The following is a 21,394-nucleotide window of genomic DNA, read 5'->3' on the forward strand; positions in this document are numbered from 1 at the left end:
GTAGAGGTTGAAGACCCACTCCACTAGGAATGCGTTCCCTAGTGCGCCCGTCAACCAAAACTGTCTGCACTTCCTGATGGAGCACGTGCCAAACAGATCAACCAAAGGCATACCCCACTGAGTGAAGATCACCTCTAGAACTTCTGGCACACTTTCCACTCCTGTGAGACTGTGTTCTGCCTACTCAAAGCATCCGCTAGCCCGTTCTCCGCTCCTGCTAGATGGACAGCAGAAGCAGAGATCTGGTTCTCCAGCAACCAGAACCATAGTTGCATCGCCTCCCTGCAAAGAGGTAGAGACCAAACACCCTTCTGCTTGTTGAGGTAGTGCATGGCCACCGTATTGTCCGTCAGAATAAGGACATGTTTTCCCTTGAGAGAAGTTCCGAATGCCATGAGGGGTAACCTGATTGCCCGCAATTCCAGCCTGTTGCTATGCCACCGGCTCTCCATTGGACACCAAAGGCCTCTCACCTGCATATCACTGCAGTGAGCACCCCAACCCTTCAAAGATACATCCGTAACCCCCTGTGCTTGCGGTCATGGAGGCCAAAAAGTTCCCCCTATCCTCAAGTTTTCCCTGTTGACCAACCAAGACAGGTCGCCGGCCAGTGACTTCAACACTAGGAGGACGTCCTTCATGGCATCAAAGTACTGGGACCATCGAACTCTCAGTAGCCATTGCAAAGAGCACATGCACAGTCTGGCCTCTGGCACCAGAAAAATACAGTAAGCCATGAGACTTAGGAGGCAGAGGTAGGAAGCTGCTGGCAGGCTGTCTTGATTCTGGAAGAGATAGGCCATTTGCCCGGTACTGGTGCCTCTCTTCGGGGGGGGCCTTCCCCACCCATGTGTCCATGACTGCTCTGATGAACTGGAGCTTCCGTGTTGGTGTAATGTGGGACTTCTGGAAGTTTAGGGAGAAGTCCAACCTGTGTAGCCGCAAGCAGGTGTCCTCGAGCTGCTTCAGAACTTGCTCTGGCGACCTGCCTCATCCAGGTATGGGAACACATGGACACTGAATCTCCTTAGGTGTGCTGCAACTACTGCCATCAGCTTGCTGAAGACCCTGGGTGCGGAGGTTAGCCCAAAGGGGAGCACCTTGAATTGGTATTACTTTTCCCCCCATTATGAATCTCAGGACAATTGTCTGGCACATGAAACTACGCGTCCTGAAGAACTAGTGAAGTGACATCAACCAGTCCTGGAGCTGTAGAGGCTGGAGAATTTCTCTCAACGTTACTATGTTGAATGTTGCCTTCCTCAGGAACTTGTCCAAGGCTCGCCTTTCTTGGGCACCAGGAAATACCGGGAATAACAGCCTGATTCTCTGTGCTCAGGTGGCACCTCTTCCCCGACACGCTTCAATAGCAGGGCTCTCAGTTCTTCCTGGTGCTCCTGTTATGTTTGTTGGTGAGGGGGAGGTGGACTGTCTGGTGGCTTGCTTAAAAAAGCAAGTCAGTACCCCCATTCGACGAGCTGCAATGCCCAAGTGTCAGAGGCTCTCTGTCTTTCCACTGGGGCAAGTGCTCGCAAATTTTCTCTCCAACCGAAGAAGCATGTTGGGAGAACTCAACGCGGCTTGGCTGGCACCACAGCCCCTCCCTGCTGACAGCTATGGGATATACCACCTATAGCCTCTTCCCTTTGAGGAAAAGCTGAAAGATTGCTTAGGTGGCTGCTACACAGCTCGGCCCAGCGACTTGCCAGCTAGCTTAGAGTCCTTGAACTTTTCCAGGGACTCAATCGGCCCTAGGACCGAACAGGTGCGCGCCATTGAATTCTTTGTCCAGCAACTTCACGTGGGCATTTGGCAAAAACCCTGAGCTGTGCAGATAGGCAGACCTTCTCAGCACAGCGGCCAAACCCATCGACCTGCCTACACAGTTTGAAATGTTCAGGCCTGATTGCAGTGCCTGGCAAGCCACTTATTTTCCATCATCCACAAGGCGCAGGAACCCATTCCTCCTTTTGCTGGCAGGAATGTATTCTGCTGCCTGCTTGACCAGCTTCCAAAGACCATGGAAATATTTGGCGAACGCAGAGGACACATTCACTACCTTGAGAGACATACTGCCCGATGTAAACATTTTCTTTACAAGGTTATGTCTGTTGGCAGGTTTGAAGAGGATGTAGATGGCTTGGAGCTCATGGTAGCAGCCTCAGCCACTAGACCCTCAGGAGTAGGGTGTGTGGATAGGAAGCCCCCCCTTGCCGGTTTGTACTTCTTGGTAAGCTCTGAGTCAACAGCCTGGATGGAACAAGGCTTCAACCACAATGGGGTAATGAGATCAGATAATGATGCATTGAAGTGGATCGCCCTTTCGGTTTTTAGGACCTGTCAGAATGTCTGTCAGGTCATATGTTGACAGGGGCTTTGCAAGGGCGACCCAAGCCCAATGCATCCACCACCCTATCAACCGTCCTGCTGTACTGGGCATTAGCATGTCAATATAAGGCGGCTTACGGAATGTCCAGCTCAGTAGACGTGTCTCGACCACTAGCATCATGGAGCCCTTCTACAAGGGCGATCAAATCTACCTGGTTGGTGAGAAAGATCGTCTCCGCTGCCACTTACCTTGATGGGCCAAAGCCAAAAGGCACCTGGTCCCCTTCATCGTCGAAAATCAACCGCATTGTGTCAAAAATCGTTGACCAAGGCCCAGAGACAAAACAGCGGTCGATTGTCAGCGCTGATGTCGTCGCACCAACCAGGCCCAATGGTGCCCATGTCATCGGTCCCTTCAGCGCTATGGCAGCCTCTCGATGGTCATAGTGGAGCGCAACAGCGTCAAACCTAAACTGGCTTCCTTGGTGCCACAACAACCGGACCCAACTGAAGCTGTGGTAGCCTGCTGCATCGAGACCGGGATCGTACGAGCATCGACTGTCAAACATTTGGAGCAGCTGCTCCTTGAAGGCCTTCTACTCCAACCTTGACCCACTTGGACTCTGGTAGATCTTACCCTGCTCCTTCGATTAATCTGAGTTGTGCCTGCATCGGTGCTGCCTCTACTTTTTGTGCGAAGAAAAGGACGATAAATGGCTCCACGAATGTGACCTCTTCATGGCCTTTTTACGGTGCCTGTTGTAAGGGTGCAGGAGTAAGGCCATGGCACAAAGGTGGCATAGTTTTGGTTACAAACTTTTATTAACCAAGAGGGTTGGAAAAACGACCTCTCTGTCTCTAAAGCTAAGAGGGGTTTCCCTGCCTCAAGGAAAACCAGTGAAAGTGTCAGGAAGTCAACTAAAAGAATGTCTGTCACAGTCATGTCCCAAACCCTACTTCTGACCCAAACACTAATAACCTAAATTATATGTGAAAGGGTGTTCTCTTCCAAAATAAAGTGTTAATGACAGTTCTTGCCAAGAGAAAAGTTCCCAGTGTCTCTGGTGATCCAAACAACTAAAGAAATGTTCCACTATGTTCAACTTCAAGGATTCGGGGGTTCGCTCCATTCCCCTAGATTCCTTCTGGTTTTACTTTTCCTTTATTTATCTCCATGGGTCCCAGATCCTGCATCTTCTTGGGTGCACACCGTGGACTCCTATGCTTTCTTCTGATCCATCTCCTTTGCTCTCAGGGTCCCAGACCCTCTTATTCTCAAATTCTCATGTGGACACAGGTCCCAGACTCGCAATGTGTGGTCGCAATAGCTTAGTTTACTCTCCTGCCGAGCGTATGACTTCTTGTAGACTGTCTATATCTCTCAGGGTCCAGACCTTTTTATTCTTTGGACATGTGTGCGGGTCTCAGACACACAATGGTCTGTTACAATAGCTTGGATTACTCTCCTGCCAAGTACAAGCTCCTTTCTATACTGTCTCTGCTTCTCTTATGGCCCCAGACCCTCTTGTTCTCTCGCTCTCATATAGGTGTGGGTCCCAGTTCCCCAATTCCTCCTGGACCTCCAGCACCTCTCAGTCTGCTGGTGTACCCGTTCCTGTGGTTCGCGCCCTCCTTCCTCGTGCTTCCTTCTAAGGCTCCGGCATTGCTCAGTCATTCTTTACGTTCATCGGCATCCTAGCCGGTCAACTTGGGTTTGGGTTTCTCTTTTCGGTGGTGGTCGTTTCGCAAGTCTTGTCTCCTTTCTCGGGATGGGGCTTTGCTTTCCAGCAGCCTGCTGTATTGTAGGGCACCCAGAGGTTTGCTCGAGCAGCATCGAAAGTAGCTCCAGTTGCTTGGACTACTTCTGCGCTTCCGTCCGCTTCAGTGCAACGCGTCTCCTGCTGTAGTCCCCTGTTAGCCGGGTCGGCGTCTTGGCTTTGTCAGGGAATGTCTCTCTCCATGTTAGTTTCCCTCTGCAGATTTGTATTTCCCTTGACCAATCAAAAGTGGTGCAAGAATACACCGTTCACTCTAGTTCTCTGGAGTGATCATCATACTCCTGGTCATCATCATCTTCACAGTACTTGAAACAGAGTTATATGCATAACAGTTGGTATTTTCAGGGCTGCTAGGCCTAGCAGGTTGTTTGACATCGCAATAAAATGTATTGACACTGATTGGGCCCAGGGAAAGAGTTTGGCTTGAGAAAGGTGCGAGGGTCTAATAAAGCGGAGGAATACTGCATTCTCTGGGAATGGTCATCCCTAATACCATAAGGGCCTTCGTCTCCCATGTGATCCTCCCCCAGTGCACCACCCCCAGGGAGACTATTGTACTGTGGATGCACCACCCTGACCCCATGGAAAAGATCTCCCCCAAAGGGGAGAAGGGACGACATCCTCAGATTCGTCACACTGTCCTCTTTTGGGCATAGGACCCTCCGTGCCTTACCCAGACGACCTGGTAGTCGAGTGAGAGAAATTTTGGGATCCTCCGTGCCTTGCCTAGATGACTTTGTAGTCGCGTGAGACAGAGATTTTGACAGTGGTCGAACAAGTGCTAGCTTCGCTGACAGTTCCCTTAGCGACTTGGTGTTCATCTTCTGACAAGAGTGACAATCCTCAATGGAATGATCTTTCCCAAGACATCACATGCAGATGCTGTGCGGGTCGGTGATTGACATCTTGGCATTGCAGTCTTGACACTGCTTGAACCCGGACACCTTAGGAGCGGACATACTGGGCCTCATTCCGAGTTCGGAGGTAACCACGCCGCTATTTGCGGCATGGCTTCCTCCGAACTCGTCCAAACTCCGGCCTGGTGAATGGAGTAATTACCGGTCCATTCAGAGGTCGGAGGGACCGGTAATTCCCCATTCACCAGGGCCATTCCCCATTCCCATTTGAGCCCCCATAGGGCTCAATGGGAAGGGGGAATGCGGCAATAAAGGTACCATAAATTACGGTACCGTTATTGACCCCCGAGTCCCTTTGCGGGTCCCGTCCTTAACGCCTGATAAAAGCAGGCGTTAAGGACGGACCCGCAAAGGGAACTTGTAGTAGGGCGGTAAGGGTTTAATGCCACCGGTCTCGTTACCAGTGACCGTTAACCCTTACCGCCCTACTCGGAATGAGGGCCATTGACAAAGAGCATTTCGAAAATCGTAAGCAGAATCAAATGTTATTGAATTGAAAGTTTCTCTTCACAATATCGTTCCGATAAGCAGCGCGCTGAACGTGCAGAAAAAAATGAACAGAGGTACAGGGGCATAAGGACGCCATATATACGTGGCAGTCGACGTCATGTCCGGTGCAGATGAGTGACATGTTGAGTCGAGTCATATTAGCGCCCTGTCGAAAACTAAAATGTTTCGGAGCATCTGACGCTGGAATGGATATTTATCTGATGAGGAGTCTGTGGGACAATGCAATTCATTGAATGTCAACTTTATCGGAAACAATTAGATCACAAAATAATTTTTACGTTGTAAAGACGTGAGAAGGTTTCAAAGCAAAGGCTCAGAACTGGGAATAAAAACTCTGGGCTTATAAAGGATTACAACATTTAGGGTTGTTCTTACCTTCAGTAGACACCCAGCAAACACAGTAAACCCAATTGCGTGGAGATGTTTGGCCAACCCCAAACCGAACCCGCTGTCACAGCCTGTGATGAGTACTTGCTTTCCCGAAACCTATTTAAAGAAACAGAAAGGGGACATTTACTGCACAATAAAAACACTGGCCACCCCTTTACCGCTTGCAATGATTAATCGCCCTAAAACACAATTCCAAAATTAAATTACAAGACACCAAAACAATAACTGGCCCCATAAAATGTGCATGAATTTACCAAATTGAGGGAGGAAGCACCCAGGATTTGGCCACAAAGCTTACCTAGAAGATGCACTGGCTACAGAGGTTGGTGTGTAAGATAATTTACATATCGTAAAGCCAATAGGTTATATAGCATATGAAGTAAATGCATGGGTTACAATTTAATATTAGGAATACGAAAACTCTGGGAGCGAAGTTGCTGGGGGTCATTCATGTCCTGCGTGTAGCCTAGAAGAACATCTCTAGCTTGACATCAGCAGCTACAATGAGCTACTTTTGACTCCGAAGAACTGGTGCCATACAAAACAGATCGAACAATAACCTTTTATGCATTGATGTATGCCTTTGCAATTGTGTTACGGTAACGTTTTTGAAGGTTTTGTAAACACATAAATAAAATAAAAGAAACCACCACACAACAATGACTGAAAAAGGTCAAATGTCAAATAAAAATATGGCGTACAGGGGTTGGCCAGTGGTTGTGAAAATCTATTAAAATTTTATTTTATTTTTAAAACCAATCAGAAAAATAAATGTGTTACCTTTACACCGACACAAAGACCACCAGTAGTGAAGGCACCAATGTAAAGACCTATATCCCTCCTCGTTCCTCAGGGGCAACTCATTCTTACTGGATGATTCCTAGTTCCCAGGAACTGCTTTTAGTTCCTGATCATCAAATCTTTAGAGCTTCCAAATTAATTATTTAGTGAATAAGCAATTATAGATATAAAAAAATCATGGGGGGGGTGGGTTTAACATTGAATCATTCTTTCTGATTCGCATTAGCGACATGTGTCGATTATGGGTCATCCACTGCTGTGCGTCTCAGGCTACTCTTGGCATGGGCTCTGCCAACGACCGGCTGACCTTGCATGGTCATGTGATAGATCCTGGAAGTAAAATCTTACATATAACTCTGGGGAAATAGCTCAATGCAATGGCTAAAAGTAATTTGCAAAGGTAACCGCACTGTTTTAGGATAGGCGCGAAATGACAATGCCGGATCTATTTTTAATAAATAATAAGCAATGATGAATTTTCAAAAGACTGCGATTTGACGTTTTTGTGAAGGTACGTTTATAGTACAGACATTATAGGTTGTCTGGATATAAACACGTGCATTATATACTGAAGTACTACAGTTGTAGAGATGTATAAGATATATATCAATATGTAACACTGATCAAAAAAGTACATGCCTGTTATTTTGCATGAATTTCACCGTGTGTGATTATGTGGTTCTGCACGTATTCTACTGCTATTTATAAGCACTATGAATATCGAATGTAACGTCACTCAAAGATTTGACCTCGGAAGGATAAAGGCCTAAGTAGTAGTAGTAGTTTGTCATTTATATAGGGCCTTTATCCCATTAGTATGGCCTCAACACCATTGTAAGGGGACCAAAGTCCAGTGAATGGGAAAAGATTAGAGATTAGACTGCGTGTGTGTGCATTAGGCCAAGGTAGGTATTTAGGTGGGCTGGCTGTGCCCCAATATGCTTGATGGTCAGGCCCTTGGATGGGTGCTTAGAGGTGGTCAGGAGAGTGCACTAATGCAAGAGACTCATTATGTGTCCAGGTAGACCGAATGTATTGTCGTTGGTCGTAGCTGCATTCTGATGCAAGAGATTTGTTATGTGTCCAGCTAGACTAGAAAAGTCACCGCTAATGGAATCCAAACCTAAGATGTGCAGGATACACACATTTCTGCAGGAAGAATCCAGCACACAACTATTTTAAAGGCAAACTACATGTTGCACAATGTTACTGTGGTACCAAAAGCTTTTTACTTAAAGGTCTAAGGTGAAGCCCGGCCGCGTTAAGGGCGAGTGCTGAGTTTCCCGCTGTTTGGCTGTTTGCTGCTTGCCGCAGGCCACAGGTGTCACATTGCTCAGTTGCAATCTGAAGCAGGCTACCCTTTGTACGTACGATTGAACAGGGATTGTCCTTGGGAGTCCGGTGGAAAGTACCAGTTTATCCCAGTTCTTGTAAGAAAGAGGAGCTGCAGCGACGTGCTACTGATTGCTTCTCTTTGTCCCGCTGCTGCTTCAACTGAGCCTCTTCCCTCTGGGTGACTACACCTCAAAAGGTGAACGCGTGCACGGACGGCCCCGAGGAGAGCCATAGTCCATCTTTGGCTCACGGCCCATTGGCTTACCGTTGTTAAGTGGAAAACTGCAATCAATTCTCATGATGAGTCCGCAAACGCGGCTAAAACAGAAAATCAGGCTCGAGTCTGAACGGCTGGATTCTCCCTCTCACATGCCGCTGATCATCCTTGACCCAAACACAGCTGCAGCGTGTGAAGAAGACAAGGTAAGAACTGGTTTACAAAACATGCCACTCCAGCCTCAAACGACACGATCTGAACTCGTGTTTGCAGTAACGCCAGTACATAATGTGCTTTCTCTTCTTACCTTGACAAAAACTTTCATTATTGATGATCAACTCCTGGCCCGCTGTGGTCTAAACTCCATTCCAGGTGCTCGCCGACGACTAACCCTTTCATTTATGTGCTCGTCGTGTTCGACGATACCATCAGAAATGACACTAAGTTGCGCTGCATATAACAAACATGCTTGCGCCTATGAAAGCTCTGATGACTCAGCCAAAATATCATCACCTGTAAACTGCATAAAATGTTAACCTATGCAAGTCTGGTTCTTACCCCTTACAAATACCCCACTGACAAGGGCCCTGGAAACTACTCTGGAGGCAAATGCGATTGAGGTAAATACCTCCTCGTTCCGATCTCCATTCAATGTAACGGACTCGGAGCTTCTGCAAATTCAAGTTCCTGCGAATAATTCGAATGAGACCAACTTTATATTTGTACCACCAATAAATCAACTGAGTGTACAGGCGGCCATCAATTTGCAGTCTTGTGAGCCACAAAGTAGGCAACAAACAAATGAAGGTTCGATGTCTATTATGGCTTTAACACCAGTTCACCAACTAGGTGCCCGGCAAAATTTGACGGCACAATTACAAGGCTCCCCTGTGACAATTAATACTGGTATTGAGGTCCAAAGAGAGGCTCTTGCCAAGCCTAATTATGCACGCCCTCGCTCAAATATAAATATGAACAGCTGCGGACGAGCATATGGGGTGGGAATGCTGCATCAATATGCAGCCTTTGCAACGCCACAGCTCAAATCAATAAAAACAGGAAAAACGCCTCAAACGTCTTTCGGTTCCTCTCCAAGTGTCCTTGACCTTGCAGGACGTGAGGCGCGTTTAACAGAGAGGTTAACTTCTGATTATAATTCTATTAAAGAAAAGCTTATACAAAGCTTTGGAGAGACTTCAAATAACAAACATTCAAATACTACCTCGAGTGAATGCCTCAGAAATGATACATCCCGTCAGTCTAAATTTGGATCTCCTGTGCTGAATTCTATTCATCACAGTCCAACAAACAATTGTATCACTTCTGGTGGTGACAACGCTGCATATGTATCTGAAACTGTGAGTACAAAAAACATGAACAAAGAAGCTGTGGAAGATGAGTCTCGGTTGCAACGAGATATGAGGCTAGAGCCCGTGGAAGAACAAACATATGAAACAATACCACCATCTCTATCTACAACTTCTATACAAGAACAGATAAATAAATCAAATCTGTCAGTTGCAGCAGGCATTCAAATCCACAACAATGTCTTAGCTGCCACCTCTCTTGCCCTCATTCCTTTTGTAAAACTTTACAAAAGTCTAAATGAGTCCATAAAAGATCAAGGTGCCCAAATTAACCATCTTATTTCAAAAGTGGACACGATGGAACATCTGAATAGTGTTCGGATGCAAAGATCAGAAAGAGAGGCGGAGATAACTTCACAATGGCAATATCGCCTTGGCAATCTTCTGACAAGCACCCACGCGGATAATTCTACCCTAATGGCTGCAACGCTAGAATGCATGAAATGGGTAAGGCATAAAACCCACGTGAACAGAGCACAAAATTCTGGGGCGTCAAGTGGAATAAGTGCCGGAAGTAAAACTCACTTCCCCGTGAACATTTCTGAACCTGCGCTAGATCCGATGTAACTACCCCCGAAGTCTTTACAGCCTGAACTTTCCAGCGATAGTGTGGCAAGTGTAAGACCTCAAGGAACCACAGAACAGCAAAGAGATGCCACGAGAGCCCTGACAACGTCGTCGACCTGTCCACATAAAAGCAATGATGGGGGTCTTGCAAATAGCACAAATCCCACAACAGTACCAATGCAACTACCCCAGGCATCTGACAGTGCCCAAGTGGCATCAGCGTCCATCCAAGCCAATAAAGTGGTCCTTGAACCAATACTTGTGCCTGTGGGTCTTGGTTTGGCACCAGCCCAAGCCTCAACATCTGTCAAGGGGACCAACAACTCTTTTGACATTTTTAAAGGCTCGGCTAAGATCTTTTCTGTTGGCAACACAAAGACATCAAAGCTGACTGCAAAAAAACATAGATCTGATTTAAAAAAGACAGCAAATAACTCAGTCAGAAAACGCTCTACCAACGTCAAACAATTTGTCAGAAACATAACGATTCCTCAAAAGCTTGCTCTCTTTGAACGCACTACACATGGTTTAGCATCAGACAACCTAGTCTCTGCACATTCAAAAGAGCCCCAGAGTGAGCCTAATGATCCTAAGCCCGCTGCCAGTCAGAAGCCAGTCAGAAGCAAAATCCAAACAAGCGGGCTAGAATAGACTCAGACTCCCAACAAACATAATGCGAGGAGGATTCAGTGGATTTATGTGATCTCTCAACATATTCAATTGATTCCGCTGTTTCATCTATTATGCTTGGTGAGTCAGGAAGCAAAGCCAGGCCAAATGGCAAGAAAGAGCTTAAATCTAGAGAACAAACAAGCGAGTCGGCACAAGATCTAAGAAAAGTTACCATGTTCCCCTCAGCCCCTTCAATTAAGTCTTCGTCGTACAATCACTGTAAGGCTAGGGAGAACCCAATTACAAAGATTGGATTCAAATCGCCTCAAAATCTCAATCCAAGAATGACTGCTGCACAGCGGATTAACCAAAAATCTGTAAAAACCAAAGCAATTGCCACACATCAAACTGACTCAAACCAACAAGCTTGGAAAATCAGGATAGAAAACGTGTTTCCTGACGATAGCGATGTAAATCTAAATAGAAGGAACGTAATGAAACTACTCCACAACATCCCATCATTACGCACCATAACTACAGAAGATATATTAATTGTTGAAGTCTTTTTACATATAAGATCATCTGCAGTGGAAAAAACATTGCTAGCTGCAAGGGATGAGTTATTATTCCTTCGGCTTTGAAGTACAATCAGAGAGAAGTCTAAATCATTCTGTTCAAACTAATGAGGCAAAATCAAGAAACGACCATCGACGTGAAGAATTGGGGAGTCACTTCTCTACGGGAGAGTGTGGACCTGGAACAAAATCCACTCAGAAAGGCTCTGTTGAAATCAGAAGAAGAGCTGTGTCACAGAAAATCCAACTAGCATAACCATCAGCAAAAACAGGCAAAGAGAGTTGTGGGATCCTTTCCTGGAATACCAGAGGTTTTTACCATCTATTCAATGATTTTCGGACTTCTCTAATAAATACATTTATTATTTGTCTTCAAGAGACGTGGCTCCGCGAGACACCGTCAAAAGATGGTTATACCATTGTTCTAAATAAAGCAGGGAAGAATCAGCGTGGGAGACCTTTCTCCGGTCTGATTACAATGGTAAATAATGCTTATGGTTGGGAGCTAGTTCGAACATTTATGCCGAATCTTTTTGTATTTGGCACTCTACTGCAGTTAAGACCGAAGGAAAACGAACTCAATCCACATTTACTGATCATCAATTTATATTGGAACCCGGCGATGATTTAATCAGCAAGTTTCATTAAAACAGTGATGGCAATAATTGATCCATGCTTAACATCCTGTTTTGATACTACAATTCTAATATGTGGAGACTTCAACTTCTCATGGATTGAAGTTTCACCTAGAAACAGGACGCAATCTACTGTGGTACCGACTAGAGGCGACAAATGGTTGGAAGCCATGAAATCAAGAAATTGCAAGATGGTCAATGGCTCCATCCATGGGGATATCCCCCCCAAGATCCACCTGGCAAAGAGACAAAAGTAAAAAAACATTAGACTACATTTGGATCTCTTCCTCATTCTGGCCAAAAGTAGAAAGAATGTCCATAATGAAAACATCTGCAAGCGATCACAGCATACTGGAATTGATCTGTTTAATAGATCGGTGCCCAATATCGACTCAGTATAGCTGTCCTCTGGAGGTGAATGAGGGTATGAACCGTCTGCGGATCAAAGATTATCACATCTGTCAGTTGAGTGTCGGTCTCAAAGACGACACAACAACCATTTCAGAAAAAGTAAATTATGCACCTTTGTTAATTCAATTTGGAACCAAAAGAAAAAACAACAAACAAGTTTCAGCAACAACAGAAAAAATATGTGTATGGTGCCCAGGTAAACCAGCAAAAGAAACATTTGCATAAAAACATCAGACTAATTAAAAGGAAATACAGCAGTACTTTTGAGAAAAGAAAGGAAATTAAGAATTGCAAAATGAAGTATCGAAATTGGTTTAAATCCTTCAAAATAATAAGAGATCAAGAACGGGCGGAAACAATTCTTGGTCTTATCATCCAGTGTAAATCAAGAGACATTTGGAAGATTTTAAACAATAATCATACCCAAGATTCAAGTCTGGCAAATGGCATCTCCATGTCAACCTGGGAGCAACATTTAAGGAAAGTTTTTGAAGACACTTCAGAAGAGGGCTTCGCAGAGCCTATGATGTCAACCGTCCCTTGGGATGTATGTGAATCCAGAGCCAATATCATCGCTCTCATAAAATAGATAAAGAACTCTCGTGCTGCAGGCCCTGATGGGCTAACGAACATAAAAGAGAAAAAGGAGCTTTGGGCCGATTTCATCGAGGACCTATTCAAAGTAATTGCAGTAGCGAAGCTGATCCCGAGCTCATGGAGGGCGGCAGTGATTGTGCCAATTTTCAAGAAGGGCAATAGCGACAATCCTGCCAACTATCGCCCTATTGCCCTCTTGGATATTATAGGCAAAATCTTTGCCACATGCTTACAACAGAAACTTACCAAATGGGCATCTTCTAACAATCTACTTGATAATCGGCAAACAGGCTTTACTAAAGATGTTGGAACAGAAGTTAATCTCCTTATAGTGAATACATTAAAGCTGGAAACAATGAAAAACAAGGGAAAAATCTTTGTAGCTTTCATAGATATGCGCCAAGCGTTTGACTGAATTAATCGTACAACTCTATGGAACAAACTAACAGCATGGTCATGTCCCCTTAATATTCTCCATCCACTTATGGCTCTACATACTGGAGCTTCAATAAAAGTTTGCATCGATAATAGAGGCACCCTTACGAGAGAGATTCCAACTTCTCAAGGGGTGAAGCAAGGATGCCCACTAGCAGCGCTATTGTTCAAGCTATATATTGCCGATTTACCTGAGGCGTTTGTGAACATTCGCTGTTTTCCACCAAAATTGAATAAACAACCAATTAGTTATGCAATATACGCCGATGACATTGTCCTATTCGACCAAACGGAAATCGGCCTACAACGGCTCCTACAGGCGTTGGTCCTTTATTTACAAGCAAATGACCTTGAAATCAATGCCGGGAAATCAAAGATAATGTCATTTGGCACAGCTCAAAAATTATCAGTTAAGAGCTTCAGATGGTTAGCAGCAGGAGAAAAGATAAATTCTGTCCAAACAATACGTTATCTGGGGATTCAAATAAATAACTCAATCAGAAAACAGGCCTGGATTACAGATCTGAAGCATTGCACGACATCATTTACTCTGCACGGTAAACGCCTGCATAATGAATATGGCAAATACACTCTGATTGCAATTATGACATTTTATCGTCAGAAAGTTATCCCTGCTCTGACATATGGGGCGGAGGCAGGTCTGAACATCAATAACCGTATTTGGGCAGTTCTAGAGGACCAATTCTGGAGAGGAGTTTTGGCTCTTTCAACCTATGTTTCCATTGTGGCGATAAGGTACGAACTTGAATTAGACCCCTTAGCTGGCCTGATCCTATGGAAATCCATCGCCCTGCTACGTAAACTGAACCTTGATATTGTTGCACCGACCTATGAAATTCTGAAAGAATCGGGTGTAACACGATACTCAGGCATCTTAGACATCTGGGCCACGAAAATCAGAAAGCTGCTGGAAGTCAATGACATTTCTTGGGACACTGTATGCAATACTCCACAGATTGGTAAAAAGAAACTCAGACGTTGGTATTGGATAAAAAACAGCGAACTGCGTGAGGCTATGCAATCATCACTTAATCTAGGTATGACCTGCAATAACCTAGATAAGTTACCTAAATATCTGACAAGATTTCCTTCAAGACTTTACCGCAACTAATTTTTAAGACTTCGGCTCAACCTATATAAAACCAAGGAGATGATGTACTTGAGACATCACAAACAAACAACAGACAATAGATGTAGGTTCTGTAAAAATGAATCAGAATCTCTTCAACATCTAGTTTCTGAATGTGGATACCTGGCCACCCAGCGATCTTTCTTTTTTCAACATCTAACATCGACCTTTCAACAAACTGAACATTTGTGGCACTCTCTAATAGCTGGAAATAATATTAGACTAACTTGTGCCTTGGTAAACTTTCTTGAAAACATTCTAGAAGAAGTTTCTTGTAAAAAAAAAGGGGGACCTTAATTTGGAAAAGTTCCTACATTGAATTTAATGATGAATGTACATAGATGATCATAGAAGAAATAATAGGATGAAGAAGATGTCTTTATTTTTGTAATTAAAGTTGTGTAAATAACTAATTGTTACAATAAAAAAAAAGGTCTAATGATCTGTTTGGTGGGAGTCAGGCTCGCACTGGCCTATAGGGCAATAGGCCCACAGCCAAACTAAAAACACAAAATGCTAGTGTGGGCCAGTTTCCTTCATCAAAGTGGGCCACTTTGTGGGGCAATTTGGGCCAGTTTGATCAGTTAATTCACTCGGCGTCTAGTAGTTTTGACCAGTGTCGCTGAATAAATATTCTTTAAAATGCATAATGTGCACCGCACTTTATCAAATAAAACTCCCCCATGGTTACTATTCGAACAGTGTCACAAAAGGAATGAGTAAGCATTTGCAACTGCAGGCCACTTTTCCATTGGTGCCCGAGCCAATTTTATGGCCCAGTCCGATCTTGGTGGCAGTAAGAGTGTCCCATTGTATTCCAAAAATGCCATTACTCAAAGCACAACTCTCAGGTCTTCGGAGGATAACCCACATAAAGCGGTTGTTTCTAACATGAGGGCCAGTTTATACTGCAAGCTGTAATTCCGTCCAGTTGATTTAGCCCTACATTCTTAAGAGGTCAATACATTGAGTACTATTGAAAGCGGGTAATTATATTGAAAGTTAATATTACTGTACTAACAAGTGGGAGGAATTTGGCATGCTTTGCTAAATTGAAAAAATATACCACCTGTCGTAAAAGGGGCACCCTCTTACCAGGAAAGATTCTGTGGCATGGCCCCAAACTATTGGTATGCCAAAACAACCAACGTAAGGGTGCTCAACCAAATGTTATACATAAAAAGGCACAGAACAGCAACTGCACTAACAAAAGGAAGCATAATGACCCGGTTACTTACTGGTAATCTTTATTACTCCTAGTCATACTCTTCCTTGTCACATCACTTGTGAGGTCCCCGACCGGCATCTCAGGAATCCATTCCATCTTTTAAATAACACCCATACCTGCCCCACCCCTCCACAGATAGTAAAATACACTCCCACCCCCACAACATGTTGGGTTCAATATCTCCTAACCCACCATGGAAGGTTTTTCATGCCGCACCAGGATGGGTGAGGCGGAGTGGGGCGTTGGAGGTGGTGGGGGGGGGGTTGTAAGTACTGTGACGAGAAAGAGTAGGACTAGGAGTAATTAAGATTACCAGTGAGTAACCCAGTCATTACCTCCACATCCCTCTTCCTCGTCCCAGTACTTACTCATGTGGCATAACCAAAGACGGCAGTGAAAAAGTGATCCATGAACACAAAAACATACACCAACCAGTGTGCAGTTGCAACACCCCATAAGCAACTTTATTCCAAACACCACAGAAAATCAACCCCGAGGTAGCCATCCCAGCACTCAACACCCCATCCCCAAAGGAGGAATACCCTTGCATGTGAAAATTGAGGCAATAGTGTCTGGTGTGAAGGCATCTTGGAGTAAGACACAGACAACAGATTCAAAGTTCAAAGTAAACACTTTTATTAACTTAAATGTCAGGATGGAAAAGCACCTATGTTGCCCTATACTATGGTGGGATTTCCCTACCAAATCAAAACTAAGGAAAGTCAAAGTCCACAAGTTGAATTTAGGAATCTGTCTGTGTCCAAAACCTATACTTGACCTCACAACTTCACTTAATCTTATACAACGTGTAGGAACGTCAGCAACCAACAAAATAGTCTTCAACATAATGTTTGGAGCTTTGTCCAGCTCGCAGCTTTCTTTCAGCTCCCTTGCATAAGTAAAAAACAGTTCTAAAAAAAGTTTCAAGATTGCCTTAAGTTCCAAAATAATATAGGATTAACAAATCCTCAGGGTACCCTTCCCCCGAGTTCCAAAACAAAGTTCAAAACACAAAATATCCTGAGGCTCCGTCCTCAAGTCAATAAGTAGTTCGAACCTCAGGTTTCTATTCCCTAAGATGTTCTTACAATGTGGTGTTGATATTAAGGTGTTTCCCAATGTTCTTAATGTTCTACTTCACACTTGCACCCTTTGCATATGACTAGTCTTTGCATAACAAAAATGTCGTTGTTGAAAATGGCAGTTTGTTTTGATGCACTTTTAAAGCTAATCTCCAAAATTCCTCTCACTTTTGAGTATCATACACATTGAGTTTGCTGGCTTTATTAAAGTTGTATTCACTGTAGCGTTCCATATATATTGGTTTCTTTGTATGAACACTTGTATGATTTGTAGATTCAATGTATATAAGCTTGCTTGCAATTTTAAAACTATTTCCCTTTTGGCCTTGTATTTTTTTTAATTGTAAAGCTTTGTTTCTTTTGAATCTTCATAAGTAATAATTTTCTTTCAGTGCAGCATTCAGAATATGAAGATCTATTTGTTAGACTTTGTCTTTTGGTTTATCATTCAAAAATTATTAAAGGTTTTCATGCAAGGCACTATGTTATTAATTTCAATTCACTTCGGTGAAATACGCCATGTAGTTTGCTTTCATTGCCCCATCATTCAGAGACTTTTGAAAACGTGCTTTCATTTCCACGCTACCACTCCGTAACTAAGTATTTGTTTCCAAGGATTCGGATTGGAGACCTTCAAATACCTGTCTCATCATTCACATGACCACTCCGTTACAAATAACTTTGCGAGTAACCACAAACACTCACATACCGGGTTTCTGCTTACATAGAAACTCACTGGTTGCTTCAATGCGAGTTCCTGCAGCGCAGATCTCTCGGCCTTCTGGTCGTTGCCTCAGACCACCACTTCCTGCCTCCCAGGCCCCGTGGTTGGCTTCTGGCCCCAGGAGAAATAGCACTTTGAGCAATTTCAAAAGGGGCAGCCTTCCAGCATGGCCCCCCTTTCAATGCTTGTTCGATTCCACAGAGCCCCAGCACGCTCTTCATGGAAACCATTTACGAGCTCCACATGGACAGCTCCCTGCTGTTTCCTTTGGCCTCTCTGCTGCAATTTCACGGCAACTTCTCCTGTCACTGCGTCCTCTCTCACTCTCATTTGATGGGGCTTTTTATACACCCGCAGCCCTTTAACAGGCTGCAGGTACGAGTTTACAATCAGCCCTCCCTGACCATCATTAAGGGGACATGCCTGACCTCTACTGCTGTCAGCAGGCCTCTTCCTCGTCCCAGTACCAGAGTGGTAGAAGTAAGTAGTCCTCATTACACCTAGTTGCCTCTTCCTCGTCTCAGTACTTTTTGTAGATTTATATGAGAAAGTCAGCGGAGTTGGTTTAGAATATCCCATGAAGACGGTTTAGAATATCCCATGAAGACGGGGGAGGGGTTGGGTTGGTTATTAGTAGGAAAAGGGGGACACCATGTCTCTCCCAAGGGCATCCCACTCCCAGTCTTTACAGACCCCACCACCTAGGTGATCCTCCCTCACTTGTCTACCCCGAGGAAGGGGATCCAAACGCAATAGCCTCTCCCTGGCCATTTGCACAGAGGACCTGTGGGGAATAGGGGTGAGAATACACTCAAGTTTCTCACAATGGTGAATGTATTTGGGTTGGCCCAAGTAGCAGCTCTGCAAATCTCCTGAATCAGCACTTCCCTTGTCTCTGCTCAAGATGCTGCCATGCCTCTTGTAGAGCAACCCTAAACAGAAGCTGACAAAGGGACCTGCGTCCCAGAATAGTCTAAGGTAATAGCCTGCCAAATCCAACAGTTAATTGTAGGAACCAACGCTTTCAGGCTTCAAACCCCAAAATGTCACAAACAAATCAATTGATTTTCGAAAGAATGCCGTTCTGCCCAGGTAGGCCAAGACAGACCATTTCATGTTACATTTATACCACTGTTCATCCTCAGGAGAAGTGAGGCTTGGTAAGGAGGACAGACAAACAATATCCTGCCTGATAGAACTTCAAAAGGACTTTAGGAAGGAAACTCAGATCACATCTGAGAACCAGGGGATCCGAGAGAACCCTCAAGAATGGAGTTGTGCAGAGCTATGCTCCAATTTCACGCAGCCTCCTAACCGAGGAAATGGCCACCAAGAACACGGTCTTCCATGTGAGAAATGTGATATCAATGGACTCCACTTGTTCAAACTGAGAGTCCTGTAACGCACGCAAAAACAATGTCCGGTCCCAAGGAGGAACACCAGCATACACCATGGGTTTAGACAAGAGGAAACTTTTCAACAGCTGGGAGACCAATGGGCTCACATCCGGAACTGTGAGCCCAGGGCTCCTGTACCGCCACCCACTGGGTCCTAAAAAATGACACCACCCGGCCCATCTCACAGCCATCCTGCAGAATAGGTAGGTAGGTAGGATTCTTGACGTTGCTGCGCTACGCTGCGTACCATTGCCTTAGCTACTATTTGTACTCGATTTGTATACTGATTGTATTCTGATTTATGCCCTCAGTGTGATTTGTTACATCTTGCTCGCTAATTGTATGAACATCTTGAAACTGCATCTATCACCTTGTCACCTTGTCTGCAGTGCTTGAATGCTGGAGGAATTATAAACTCCAACTCTCTCGATTCAAAATTGGGTCCGCCCACTATTTGTAAATTGTCTCATTGTGAATTGACATTGCAGCACGCTATACCAGGAAGTCTTGTTGCTGTAATACTGGCCTGCCACTTACCTCATATTGCACGGCACACCCCATCTGACCGCCGGCACCCACCTCCCTGAAAGCAGTGTGCATTTCTTTCCATCAGACTGCTGGAGAACTACATCTCCCAGCAGCCCGGCAGCTGCATATAGAGAAACGTCAGGCGCTTCAGCGCCGGTGCTTCCGCGGCAAACCGGTATTCGCGGTCCTCGCCACCTCTCGGCATTCCGGCTGGAGACTCTGCTCCACCTACCAAGAGTACATCTGGCACAAGTAAGTCATGGGCTACCCCAAGACCACACAGCTATTGCTACAGGCACATCAATTAAACACGGTACAACAACATGTGGACAAAAGGCTAGATGAAATAGCCCATAATCCGCAATCACTCTCTAACCTGCCCACACACCCCCAGCGGCGGGCAGGAAAAGGAGAAACTTCCCAACTCTGTCCACCTCAGGGAAATGATTTAGTTATGAAAACTGAGGCAAACCAGATGAAACACCCTAGCACGACTCTTCCTAAAACAAACAAAATAAAGTTGACTGATATCAAAATCGCCCACTAAACACTAGGTGAATGAGCAAGCATGCTCAAAATATTGACGACTACATAACTCATGAGAACTTAGATATTCTCTGCCTAACAGAATCCGGGCTGCAAGAGCCTGCTGGCCCCATCATAAACACGACAGTACCCCAAGTGTACAATATATTCTACAAAAACAGAGAACAAGGAAAGGGAGGCGGAGTGACTGTAATAGCCAGAACCGAGTTACATCTATTTCCATCTACCATTTTCTGCCATGGGTGTGAACCCCTACTGTTAAAATTGACACCTACCCAAAACAACTGTATTAACATCATAGTACTCTACTGCCCACTCTCCCTGAGCACAGACTTTAATGAGGATTTAATTCAGATACTAAACACCTGCGAAGGACCTAATACAGGTAGTGTGGTCCTAGGAGACCTCAATAGATGGAGAGGTAACATCAAAGATAAAGAGGCCATCGCTCTCGAAAAAGATCTTAAATCAATAAACTACAATATGATTAACAATGAACCCACCACAAATAATGGAAACCAAATGGAATGGATTATATACAGAAACACAAGTATTACCACACAGCCTGTTCGCTTTATCTGGTCTGATCATTACAAAGTTGAATTCATACTGACACCTAACACCAGCATAAAAAAGCTGGAAAATGTGCCAAACACCATTGCCAAAAGTAACTTCAAAAACCTTTGTCAGACATCTTTGCCAACACCGTTGACACCATCTTGTCCTCTACAACTGACGACGATTCATGCGACGACATTGTTAAAATGTACAACACACACTTTCAGAAAATTGTCGACACTCATGCTCCAGTCAAACAAAAACAAATCAGACCAAATGTCAATCACTAAAATTGGTTTACAGATGAGACAAAAGCAACAAAAAACAAAAACAGAAACTAGAGAGAAAAATGGCAAAAAACTCAGACAGACGAAGATAAAAAGTCATGGAAAGAAATTGACACAAAATACAAAGAGAAACTAACTGAGATTAAAAAAGACTTTTATAACCAGCATATTTCTACAGCCTCCAACTGCTAAAGCAAACTCTTCCAAATCCTAAAGTCAGTAGAAAAACCACCTTCTTTGTCACACCCTTTTCAACCTACTCAAGAAGACTGCGAAAAGGTCCAACTTGCCTTCCATGAAAAGATCCTAAAGGCTTGTCAAACCCTCAGCATCTGCCAAGTAGCCACTAAAACACAACCTACCTTGGACATTGCAGACTCCCCATTATTCATGAAGAAAAATTCAAGTCACCTTAGACG

The 21,394-nt window shown here is 44.4% G+C and overlaps 1 protein-coding gene across 1 annotated transcript in view; it reads right to left on the reverse strand.

Annotated features, from left to right (window-relative positions):
* LOC138491825 (D-beta-hydroxybutyrate dehydrogenase, mitochondrial-like) overlaps window positions 1-21,394 on the reverse strand; it is a 263,457-nt gene that overhangs the window by 193,754 nt on the left and 48,309 nt on the right. The window contains exon 2 of the mRNA XM_069618587.1: window positions 5,909-6,019. Within this exon, the coding sequence (XP_069474688.1) occupies window positions 5,909-6,019 (111 nt within the window). The remainder of the gene's footprint in view (window positions 1-5,908; window positions 6,020-21,394) is intronic.

This window comes from Ambystoma mexicanum, chromosome 10 (genome assembly GCF_040938575.1).
Source record: "Ambystoma mexicanum isolate Mex_15411 chromosome 10, UKY_AmexF1_1, whole genome shotgun sequence".
NCBI lineage: Eukaryota > Metazoa > Chordata > Amphibia > Caudata > Ambystomatidae > Ambystoma > Ambystoma mexicanum.